This window comes from Schistocerca cancellata, chromosome 2, assembly GCF_023864275.1.
Source record: "Schistocerca cancellata isolate TAMUIC-IGC-003103 chromosome 2, iqSchCanc2.1, whole genome shotgun sequence".
In the NCBI taxonomy this organism is placed as follows: Eukaryota; Metazoa; Arthropoda; class Insecta; order Orthoptera; family Acrididae; genus Schistocerca; species Schistocerca cancellata.
This window is the reverse complement of record NC_064627.1, coordinates 722,515,368-722,528,658: the sequence shown is the minus strand read 5'-3', so window position 1 is coordinate 722,528,658 and position 13,291 is coordinate 722,515,368. Positions and strand designations below refer to the sequence as shown.

General features: G+C 40.3%; 1 protein-coding gene across 1 annotated transcript in view; it reads left to right on the top strand.

Annotated features, from left to right (window-relative positions):
* The window catches only part of LOC126162516 (uncharacterized), a 427,861-nt gene that overhangs the window by 342,252 nt on the left and 72,318 nt on the right, over positions 1-13,291 (top strand). Inside the window, exons 25-26 of the mRNA XM_049919080.1 lie at positions 9,055-9,186; positions 12,021-13,028. Of these exons, the coding sequence (XP_049775037.1) occupies positions 9,055-9,186; positions 12,021-13,028 (1,140 nt within the window). The remainder of the gene's footprint in view (positions 1-9,054; positions 9,187-12,020; positions 13,029-13,291) is intronic.

Below are 13,291 nucleotides of genomic sequence, written 5' to 3'. Positions count from 1 at the left end.
GAGGCCAATGGTCTTTAGAACAGTAAACAAAGAATGGAGGCTTCTTAGATGATGCTCTGTACTAGCACCTATCTTTATGGTATCATCAAGATGGTTAATGCAATGAGGGACAATGTTTGAAACACATTTTCAGTACTCACATTGTTAACCACAAAGTAGGTAACGGAATGGGCATATAAACTGTGACAGCCAGTCTGTCTATTGCTGACGAAGGCCTTAACGGCCGAAAGCTATAATTGTGTGAGTCTTTTTGTTGTGCCTACCTGCGACTCAGCACAAGCATTGGAGAGCAGAAGACAACATGTCAGTATGTTTCCACGGTGGTCAACCTGGACACATTATATGCTGCTCCAGTGAAAGAAGGCAAGCTACTGACACCAGATGTCAAGCATCTTAACAGTTCTAATCATTCCAGTCAACTGCAGATGATAACTGTCGATCTGTGTAACAAAGCCCACCCCCTTACCCTGGACGAGGCAGCACCCAACATGCTGCAGTTATTCCCTAACACTGTTCAGAGGTTCCAGTTGGTCACTTAGCTGCTGACTTCAAGAAAAAAAAAAAAAGTGAGATGACAATCTACAGAGGTCAGGCCGTCACAGACGCAAATCTTCCATGGATAACAGTCAGCGAGATGCCAGGAAATCTTGTTGATGTAATCACATAGGGCCAACGTGTCCAGGTGCTAGGTGTCTCGGGGGCTTATTATGATCAGTTAAAGAAACTATGGTCCTTGATATGAATGGAATTGTGCTGAAAGTCACAAATGGGAAAGAAGTCCAGCCACAGTAACATATGTTGCAAACAGTTCTTCTAATTTTTGACAGAATGTAGTTATAATGTTATTCTTGGATGAGACTTTTTGCAGGCATCACAAGCAGTCATAGACTGTGGAAGAACAGAGCTCCAGAGTGACAAATCTATTCCAACAAATACTAACAACAAAAATTGCTTTGGTAAGTTGTTTACTGTTGTAGACATTATTACTGTGTCATCATCAGAGAGACAAGTTCCAATCACCAGTCGACTTGCTCAGTTAAACTGTGAAGCTTTCATCAATTGCAAAAAGCTACTCAGCCCCACAAAAGAAACCTACACGGCAGGGACAATAATAAGCACTGTAGCTGGTAGTGGTAACCCACTGATTACTACACGTACCACCCACAGTGGACATATGTCCAGCCATTACAGCAAGTATGTGTTTCCTTGGGTTCCTAGCTAGAACACAAGTGATGATGTTAAGGGTCAAATTTTGACGTGTTTTAGATTCAGTGTTTTTTTTTCTGCCATTTGGTTCTTCCATGGAGGCTTTACTCCAGTCATAATGGCATGTCATACAGCATCAATAGAATGTTTGTTGGCTATGTTGACCCAGGCTTAGCCACTCGCTGTTTACCCCTCCTCCCCCCCATGATGAATCTGTGGAAGGCTGAGTCGCTTATGAGAAGCAGCTTCGCCAACATTTTGTGGTGTTCTCAGTGGTCAACACAGAGATCTGCAGGCCAGAACAAACTTTTTTATTGAAGTGTGAGTGATGGATAAGCTATTAATCCTACAATTTGACATGACGGCGTTCACCGTGTCCCTAGTCAACTCATTGATGTGTGCCAGATTAAGATCCCCACCATTGCCGTGCGTCAAGTGTCACTTGGCAAGCTATAACAAACAACAGATTCCTGTTCTCGGCCAATTCATGGCTGACACAGTTTATATGTCCATTCCGTTACCTACTTTGTGGATAACAATGTGAGTACTGAAAATCTGTTTGGTTTTTATATTGCAGATGAGATTCATCTCATGACAGACCAAGTGGCTTATCATAATTGGACAACATAAAGACCCTCACAATTATAGCTTTCGGCTGTTATGGCCTCTGTCAACAATAAACAGACATATGCTCGTGCACTCCCTTCACACACACACACACACACACACACACACACACACACACATACACACACATGGGCCAGGGCAGGGGAGAGGTGAGGAGGAGGGTGGGGGGAGTGCGGAAAAGGAGAGAAATAAGAAGACTGGATGAGATGGTGGAGGCTGTGTAGTGCTGGCATGGGAACAGGGAGGGGCTGGATGGGTGAGGACAGTGACTAACGAAGGTTGAGGTGAGAAGGGTCATGGCCACCAACTAACTGTGGCCAAGAAACAAGTGGATCACCTTGTTGCTGAACATGCTACCAAAAATGATATCCTCCATTTCAATGACTGCTTCACAGTCTGTGCCATATGGATCCTTCCCATCAACACCAGCTATTTTGAATTGCACAGGTGGGAACTTTCCCTGCAATGCATCCTACATTCCCGTAACCCTTCTGTTCTTAACCTTGGTGAGTCAGTGTCCTCACCTATCCAGCCCGTCCGTGTTCCCATTCCAGTACTACACAGCCATCATTCGATCACCACAAGCAGTCTTTTTATTTCTCTCCTTTTCTGCACTCCTTCCCCCCCCCCCCCCCCCTTCTCCCCTGCCCTCTGCCTAATTCTCAGCACTTCGATGTCCAACAGCCCCACCATACTATCCCTACCCCTCCATGCTCCAGCCTCCTCCTTAGCCCCACCCAGTCACCACACCCATCATGCACTGGTACTGCTGCTCACTGTGTGGTTTCAATTGCCTGAGACTGCAGGTGTGTGTGTGTGTGTGTGTGTGTGTGTACCTGCGACTCAGCATCTCCGTTATATGGTGAACGGCAGCTAGACATTGTTTATGTAGGAGTGTGTCATTTTCCCTTGACATTGCGCCCTGTTCTTCAGTTGCATTTTTACTAAGCAGACTTGCCGCTGATCGTCACCACACATTTTCTTCATTTTGGCCTGGAATTTGGCCCCTCTATTGAGCTTCTTTTCAGTGCTCTTGAAGCACAATTGCAGGGTGTGTCTATGTGAAAGCACAAATTTGGCAAACACTTCATGTCATCCTACCTGTTGTATTCGATGACTCTGTCACATTCTTTCAGCCATTTCTTTGGGGCATGACCAGCATCTCCAGAAGCTACTAATGGATGCCTGATTTGCAGCTAACTAATTGTGTCTTGGAATCCATAGGTCTCCTAAATATACAGACCGTGGGAAAAATGTACTTGTTGTATTCCAGTTCCTGTGCATGTAGGCAATGGCTTTTATGTTGCATAATTGGAACACAGCGATGTAAAGGTTTTGTTATGTATGCAAACATCGAATTTTCCAGGATGCTGCTACTCATAATAATGCTTAATGTACTGGAATATACAAACATAAGGTATTCCAAGAGCCTTACAGAAATGATAAATAACAAAGAACTGCAGTATGCCAGCCAGTAATGCTAACCCATATGCCACACTACACACCACATCTCACAGCAATATGTTGTTGTTGTGGTCTTCAGTCCTGAGACTGGTTTGATGCAGCTCTCCATGCTACTCTATCCTGTGCAAGCTGCTTCATCTCCCAGTACATACTGCAGCCTACATCCTTCTGAATCTGCTTAGTGTATTCATCTCTTGGTCTCCCTCTATGATTTTTACCCTCCACGCTGCCTTCCAACACTAAATTCGTGATCCCTTGATGCCTCAGAACATGTTCTACCAACCGATCCCTTCTTCTAGTCAAGTTGTGCCACAAACTCCTCTTCTCCCCAATCCTATTCAATACCTCCTCATTAGTTATGTGATCTACCCATCTGATCTTCAGCATTCTTCTGTAGCACCACATTTCGAAAGCTTCTATTCTCTTCTTGTCCAAACTATTTATCGTCCATGTTTCACTTCCATACATGGCTACACTTCATACAAATACTTTCAGAAACGACTTCCTAACACTTAAATCTATACTCGATGTTAAAAAATTTCCCTTCTTCAGAAACGCTTTCCTTGCCATTGCCAGTCTACATTTTATATCCTCTCTACTTCAGCCATCATCAGTTATTTTGCTCCCCAAATAGCAAACCTCCTTTACTACTTTAAGTGTCTCATTTCCTAATCTAATTCTCTCAGCATCACCTGACTTAATTAGACTACATTCCATTATCCTCGTTTTGCTTTTGTTGATGTTCATTTTATATCCTCCTTTCAAGACACTGTCCATTCCGTTCAACTGCTCTTCCAAGTCCTTTGCTGTCTCTGACAGAATTACAATGTCATCGGCGAACCTCAAAGTTTTTATTTCTTCTCCATGGATTTTAATACCTACTCTGAATTTTTCTTTTGTTTCCTTCACTGCTTGCTCAATATACAGATTGAACAACATCGGGGATAGGCTACAACCCTGTCCCACTCCCTTCCCAACCACTGCTTCCCTTTCATGCCCCTCAACTCTTAAAACTGCCATCTGGTTTCTATACAAATTATAAATAGCCTTTCGTTCCCTATATTTTACCCCTGCCACCTTCAGAATTTGAAAGAGAGTATTCCAGTCAACATTGTCAAAAGGTTTCTCTAAGTCTACAAATGCTAGAAACGTAGGTTTGCCTTTCCTTAATCGAGCTTCTAAGATAAGCCGTAGGGTCAGTATTGCCTCACGTGTTCCAATATTTCTATGGAATCCAAACTGATCTTCCCCGAGGTCAGCTTCTACTAGTTTTTCCATTCGTCTGTAAAGAATTTGTGTTAGTATTTTGCAGCCGTGACTTATTAAACTGATAGTTCGGTAATTTTCACAACTGTCAACACCTACTTTCTTTGGGATTGGAATTATTATATTCTTCTTGAAGTCTGAGGGTATTTCCCTTGTCTCATACATCTTGCTCACCAGATGGTAGAGTTTTGTCAGGACTGGCTGTCCCAAGGCCGTCAGTAGTTGTAATGGAATGTTGTCTACTCTCATGGCCTTGTTTCGACTTAGGTCTTTCAGTGCTCTGTCAAACTCTTCACTCAGTATCATATCGCCCATTTCATCTTCATCTACATCCTCTTCCATTTCCATAATATTGTCCTCAAGTACATCGCCCTTGTATAGACCCTCTATATACTCCTTCCACCTTTCTGCTTTCCCCTCTTTGCTTAGAACTGGGTTCCCATCTGAGCTCTTGATATTCATACAAGTGGTTCTCTTTCCTCCAAAGGTCTCTTTAATTTTCCTGTAGGCAGTATCTATCTTACCCCTAGTGAGATAAGCCTCTACATCCTTACATTTATCCTCTAGCCATGCCTGCTTAACCATTTTGCACTTCTTGTATATCTCATTTTTGAGACGTGTGTATTCCTTTTTGCCTGCTTCATTTACTGCATTTTTATATTTTCTCCTTTCATCAATTAAATTCAATATTTCTTCTGTTACCCAAGGATTTCTGGCAGTCCTCGTCTTTTTACCTACTTTATTCTCTGCTGCATTCACTACTTCTTCCCTCAAAGCTACCCATTCTTCTTCTACTGTATTTCTTTCCCCCATTCCTGTCAATTGTTCCCTTATGCTCTCCTTGACACTCTGTACAACCTCTGGTACTTTCAGTTTATCCAGGTCCCATCTCCTCAAATTCCGACCTTTTTGCAGTTTCTTCAGTTTTAATCTACAGTTCATAACGAATAGATTGTGGTCAGAGTCCACATCTGCCCCTGGAAATGTCTTACAATTTAAAACCTGGTTCCTAAATCTCTGTCTTACCATTATATAATCTATCTAAAACCTGTCAGTATCTCCAGGCTTCTTCCATATATACAACCTTTTTTATGATTCTTGAACCAAGTGTTAGCTATGATTAAGTTATGCTCTGTGCAAAATTCTACCAGGTGGCTTCCTCTTTCATTTCTTCCCCCCAATCCATATTCATCTTTTACGTTTCCTCCTCTTTCTGTTCCTACTATCGAATTCCAGTCACCCATGACTATTAAATTTTCATCTTCCTTCACTATCTGAATAATTTATTTTATCTCATCATACATGTCTTCAATTTCATCGTCATCTGCAGAGCTAGTTGCCATATAAACTTGTACTACTGTAGTGAGTGTGAGCTTCGTATCTGTCTTGGCCACAATAATGCGTTCACTATGCTTTTTGTAGTAGCTTACGCGCACTCCTATTTTTTTTATTCATTATTAAACCTACACCTGCATTACCCCTATTTGATTTTGTGTTTGTAACCCTGTAGTCACCTGACCAGAAGTCTTGTTCCTCCTGCCACCGAACTTCACTAATTCTCGCTATATCTAACTTTAACCTATCCATTTCCCTTTTTAAATTTTCTAACCTACCTGCCCAATTAAGGGATCTGACATTCCACGCTCCAATCCGTAGAATGCCAGTTTTCTTTCTCCTGATAACGACGTCCACTTGATTAGTCCCCACCCAGAGATCCGAATGGGGGACTATTTTACCTCCAAAATATTTTACCCAAGAGGACGCCATCAACATTTAACCATACAGTAAAGCTGCATGACCTTGGGAAAAATTACGGATGTAGTTTCCCCTTGCTTTTAACCGTTCGCAGTACCAGCACAGCAAGGCCGTTTTGTTTAGTGTTACAAGGCCAGATCAGTCAATCATCCAGACTGTTGCACCTGCAACTACTGAAAAGGCTCCTGCCCCTCTTCAGGAACCACACGTTTGTCTGGCCTATCAACAGATACCCCTCCGTTGTGGTTGCACGTATGGTACAGCTATCTGTATCGCTGAGGCACGCAAGCCTCCCCATCAACGCCAAGGTCCACAGCAATATATCTGTCTGAAAATGTAATATAGGAAAAGATAGATTGCTACTTACCACAAAGAACACATGTTAAAATGCAGACAGGCTCAGTGAAAAGACATGTACATAAAGCTTACAGCCACAGCCTTCATCAGCAAAAGTGAAACACAGACCAGTCATATACACAAGCAAGCACACCTCATACACACGACTGCCAGCTGCAGCAGCTCATGCCAGAATGCATTCCAGCCCGAGCTGGTGGAGTTGGCCGTCACGTGTGTTCGGGTGTGCTTGCTTGTATGTATGAATGGTATGTGTTTCTCTTTCGCTGAGCCCAGGCTGCGGTCAAAATCTTTATGTAAGTGTCTTTTAACTGTGACGGTCTGCAACGGAACATGTCTTCTTAATGGTAAGTAGCAGTCTATCTTTTCCTGCATTGTTGATATTCATACCTGGAGTTTCCATTATTTGAAAACATAATGTTGTAGGGAAGCAGCCTACTCACGCCGTATAAAATTCACATCAGTCTCTCCATTGTGTGCCAGCCAGTCCGCTGTCATTAGCTCCGACGTCATAAATGTTGTGCAATACTTTAAAAATCAAGTAAATAACCTGAAATGTTTCTAGCATGTCAGGAGTAATACTAAATCAATATGTGTTGAATGTCAGTTCAATAACTTTAACCATTTTCGAAATTTGGACGTTTTTCTGTAAAAATCATTGGCGCAACAGAAAAGAGCTAGAAACTTAAAAATTTGTATTTAGATTCCTTTTGCATAATAATTTAGTAGAAACAGTATTCTGGATCTAACAAATTAAAATTTTAGTTGAAATTCATGATTTTTCTGGTTTTTGTCTTAAGGAAGGAAGCAAGATAGATTAAGTAGGCGAATAAATAAGGCTAGGATGTTTAAATTTAAGTAGAAGCGAGATCTGCTATAATCATAAAGATGTGAGAAGTTTCAATTGAATAACTATAAAACTATAGCAATAGCATATCTCCAGAGGGCAAGTTCAGAGCTCGTCTACTGCGTGTAGTGTAATTAAATTAATTCTCTCGCCCAAAATATTTGACTTAGCCACGTCAGACTTTTATTATGATTACTTACCTGTGTGCTGAATGCACATTTAAATTGAGAGCTTCATCGGCCATCAGCAAAGGAAGCGATGATTTATTCAATAACTTAGTCGTGCATTACTAGTCCAGCGGCTAGTCGGGAGAGCAATTTTGATCAGGCATTCCCTTAGCCGTCCGCACCGCGGCTTTATATATAAGAATGCGGCGCGAGAGAAGAAGGCCCCAGTTCTCTCCAGACTCTGAATAGCACACCACCTGTGCCGGGAGTCATGTCGCGTCGGTATCATTGCTATAAACAGCCTTGGATGCCGTAATAAGTTACTCGGGATACGCGTAACCATGAAATCGTTTTCAAGTGAAGTGTTAATTCTGGGATGACTTTAATGATCTATCTTCAGTTTGCGTATGTCGTATTTCCATGTGCCGCCGCGGGACAGACATTCTACCATTATTTAGCGTGGCATTTGATGAACATTATCATCAAATTATGGCGAGCATTCACTTAAACATTTGGTTTGAACAGTTATAGTTGCATCAGCGCATTAGACTCTGAACTGCTCTGGTAGTTGGATTGTGTGGATTCTTTTTGGTCTGTGACTTTCAGAATATACTGAACATTTTTAGAGAATCGTTTTTGATTATGAATCCCAGACAATCTCCTAATTTCTCAGAGCTATAAACTGTAGCTATAAATGTATTTCTCAGATGAAGTGGGCACTAGGAATTCTAATTACAGGCTTCATGTTTTCTTAATCACTTTCCTGGTTGCCAATATTGTAGTTAGAGAGCCAGTGTTGAGAACGGCAAAAGACTGCATAAATAATGGGAACATTTAACAACAATTAATTCCACCCGCCGCCCCACATATGGTTAATCAGCCGGGAAATGCATCTTTTCTACGTTATATTCTACATTCATTTAACAACAATTATTCAACCTGCCGCCCCACTATGTGCAATATTTCAGAGGCACATCAACTAACTTCGGTATGCCTAATCTCAGTGAGGCCTCTAATGTATTCTTAAAATTCTGGTGTGCATAATACTACTGCTAATTAGGGTGTGATGAATCAGATTTGGATTAGTAGCTCATTTTGAATAGAAATAGAACTATAGGAGTAGGCATTGCATTAATAAGACAATAACTTCCTCATGTTTTATGCTGGTCCCCACCCCCACTCCTCCCACTCTGTGTGTAGTTGGTGAGGGAGAGGGAGAGTTTCCATTGTCAAATTAATGACATACAAACTTTTATGACTCCTTTTGCTACATCACTTACATTTTACCTAATGGCATTCTGTTGTGTTTTTCTGTATTTGTGTGTTGGTTCCTGTATTCTTATGCGTTTTTGTATTTCATTCTCTTAGCCTCAAGGACCAGTTTTTCGGCAGCCGTGTCCATCACTGAATATCGAAGATCCACCATATGGTCCAAGGACACTGCATTTTGCTTTGCAACACTTCCATGGGCATTATGATTCTGCAGCACTGTTAAGCAAGGTGTAGTTTGTTTATCTTCTAAGAATAAATATTTGGATCTTTGTTTCATTGTGCAGTTATTTTTATTGTTATTACTGCTTTTACTATTACTATTTACTCTTACATTGCCCTAAACAGCAATTTGTGTCCCAAGAAATAATATTTGTATGTGTGTCCCAAGAAATAATATTTGTTTAGGCAAATGGTTAGATATTCATTGTTTTACATTTGTTTCTTATTTTATCTTGTTTGAAACAAGAAAATATTGAGTCTCTTGTATTCATCTCTCATTGTGTGCTCTGTGTTTAGCTTTATTAATCAGAAATAACATGCACATGAACAGTCAAATTGGAAGGAGTCACAATACTTCAGAGAGAGAACTTATGTTGCTATAGTGAATGAAACAGTTCAGCATGGAATATGACTGGGATGTCACCATACCAGATACCAGCTGTCTGAAAATCGAATAGGGATGACCGAGACATTCAGTTTAAATATATTTGATTGCAAAGACACTGAGTCCATGGTGCATGGGGACACTCTAGAGTTCATGTAAGGTCAGAGATTTTCACATGTCACCATATCAACAGTGTACGAGGAGTACCTAGATTTTGGAAAAAACACTGTTGTTAGAATCGAATAGCATGGGTAACAACATGTTTTTGACACGTTGGCATCAACTATCAAGGACGTAATTGCAGCTAGACCACCATACAGTAAATCAATCACAAATTCGTTACTGGCCCACTATATTTCAGTTAAAATAACTTTGTAATAAAGAAATTTTAACAATCTTGACCTAGGACTTTGTCAAGCAGAGTTTCCAGCTGTTACTCAATACATCACACTCTTACACAAGTACCCCATGCAGCGTATCTCCCCTGGACCCCTCCTGACCCTTGGAGCCAACAGCACCTGAAAGGGCACTTCAGCTTGTGCCTGCAAAACAGGCAACATAGCAAGCATATGGAGCCCAATAAAAAGTTTTGACTGGCTGACATCCAGCCCCACCACTTGACTCTGAAACCTCAATCGTAAAGTTATTTCACCTATTTATTTGGCATTGTCAAATGGAAAGTCTGTTGTGTCATAATATGTGGATAAAAAATCCTAGGTCAGAATCACTAAAATTCCTTTACATGATAATTAGTTTCAGGTCATCGACAAGCCACCTCTATAGCTTTACCAGTTTTATGCAGTCTCCATTAGCCTGATATGGCATATTTACATTGTTATGTGACATCATCAAATGGGATGATACGCAGTCTGTTGTGTTAAAATATGTGGATAAAAAATCCTAGGTCAAGATCTGAAGATGGTTCATCATTGAGCTGAAACTACTTATTAAATCAAGGAATTTTAGTTATCTTAAACTAGAATTTTTTAACCACTTATTTTAACACAACAGATCATGTATCTTTACATTTGACAATGTCAAATAACTATGTAAAAATGCCAAGTCAGGTTAAGGGAGACTGCAAAAAGCTAGTAAAGATCTGAAGATGCCTTGTCAGTGAGCTGAAACTAGTTATTGTATACAGGAATTTTAACAATCTTGACCTAGGATTTTTTACCCACATATTTTAACACAAGTGATAAAATATCTTCCCATTTGACAAAACAATGTAAATATGCCAGATCAGGCTAAGGGAGATTGCAGAAAGCTGCCAAAGATCTGGAGATGGCTCATCAGTGAGCTAAAACTAGCTATCAAATAAAGAAATTTTATCACTCTTGACCTAGGACTTTTTATTCCCATGTTTTAGAAGTTATTTTAATCTAAGTATACTTCACTATGAATATAATAGAGGGAAACATTCCACATGGGAAAAATGTATCTAAAAACAAAGATGATGTGACTTACCAAACGAAAGTGCTGGCAGGTCGATAGACACACAAACAAACACAAACATACACACAAAATTAAAGCTTTCGCAATCAACGGTTGCTTCGTCAGGAAAGAGGGAAGGAGAGGGAAAGACGAAAGGATGTGGGTTTTACGGGAGAGGGTAAGGAGTCATTCCAATCCCGGGAGCGGAAAGACTTACCTTAGGGGGAAAAAAGGACAGGTATACAGTCGCACACACACACACACACACACATATCCATCCGCACATACACAGACACAAGCTTGTATCTGTGTATGTGCGGATGGATATGTCACCTGTTTGTATGAATGTTCTGTGCATTGCACTCAGTTTTGTGGGAAAGGGGGGTAGAAAATCTGAAGCATTAAAACCACAGTCTTAACTTTCTCATTTATTATTAATTTGGTGTTGAAACTTTTTTGACTGTTAGGCTCTTTTGTAAATGGTTTGAAGGAAGGTCAAAGAACATGAAAGTGGTTATGTAGCTCCCTAGATGACCTGGCCTCACATTGAGGATACCTGGGGCACCACCAAAATCAGAGAATTGAGGGCTGTTGATCAAATATTAATAAGACATCGACCCATCACATTCTTATCCCAACAGCTATCCAACATCTGCTTACGAATTTGTATCATCAGTGCTGAAATAAATTAGTAAATGGTAATACTACTCTGAATGCTCTCTGCTAGAGATCTAAATTTTGCAAGAGAGAGATCATTTTCTGGGTTACTTAAGTTGTTATCTTGTTGGTGCTCTCTCTCTCTCTCTCTCTCTTTCTCTCTCTGTGTGTGTGTGTGTGTGTGTGTGTGTGTGTGTGTGTGTGTGAGCGCGTGCATATCAACTAAAGAAATGACAATTTCCCATGTTCATTTGTCTTTTCCATTGTCTGTATATTAATTAAAGATATTTAACTTCTACTAGATTTCTTTAATTGACTCTAAAGTAAATTCATAATGTGATATTTTATTTCTTAATTGTGTTTTCAGTGTGTTGAGCTGGAGAACTACCAGGCAGCTGCAAAGCTTGCATTGTTGGGTAGGATGTATCACCAGGCACTATCTTTCCAGTTAAAGGCTTTGACTCTAGCTGTTGCTTCAGATACCTGTAAGATTTCCTCAGAGGAAATTACTATTCCTGAAGCAAGCACTCATTCGAGTTTTGAAGAATGCCAACCGTCTGGAAAGATGGATGTTTTCTCTTCTACCAACAAGCATCACGAAACTGCACCTGATAAAGGCATCTGCACCAGTGAACATTCTATTAACAAAGACAAAGAAAAATCAAAAATGGAATTTAGTGAAAACCATGTAGAAGAGACATCACAACTCCAACAGTCGTCAGAATTTACAGAAGGGGACAGTGAATATTCTGTTTCTGAACATTGTAGAACAGATGCCGAATCAAGTCAGGATATTAGTGTGAGTTCTACACCAGAGAATCTTCTCTCTTTGGAAATTCACCCATTTGCTATTCAGGGAGGGAAGGAGCAGATGTCTGAGGAGACTCGGTACCTTATGAGTCCAGATTCTCCATCATCACTTCCCCCAGGGTTGCAGACTCCTGATCTAACAAGCTCCCTTGGTAGTGATGAAAGGTGTCCTTCAGTAGCACCTGATGTGCTGTTTAACAGTGCTCTTGCAGGCATTCCTGATGAGAGTAATGCAAACTCTTCACATTGTAATCAAGCTGAAGATTCTAAAATGATGCCAGAAGTAAGAGTAAATGGTAATACAGAATTATTGTCCTCCAAGCAACTGACTGTCCAGGAAAGCAATGCTGAACAGGCTTTGCTGGAAAATATCACAAAGGAAAAGGAAAGTAGTAAACCTGACAGTCTTCCAGAAAAAGCTCCTACAATTACAGAAGCAGATTCAAGTAGTTCTGGTCTTTTGACTAGAAATGACATTGTAAAACAAGTGACAGTAATTATGGAATATTATATATCTGTTATGGAAGAGGACAGCCATACAGCAATGAGTCATCTTCTCCAGGAGGTAACTTCCCTTGATGTTTGCATAATAGTTATTAGTTACTTTCTTAGTACATTTTTCATGTAGCTATGACTATAACAAAATTTACTCTCCTGTACCATCCAGAAAAAGCTTGAGAATCATTTCTCATAATAAAACAATGTTAATCTAACTTCAAGTCAATTGAGAAGTTTTGAAAATGAGTATCAGGTTAAACAGTGACACAGATTAATTGAAGATGTTTCCAGCATGAATAATATGAACATTATATAACAACTAGTAGAATA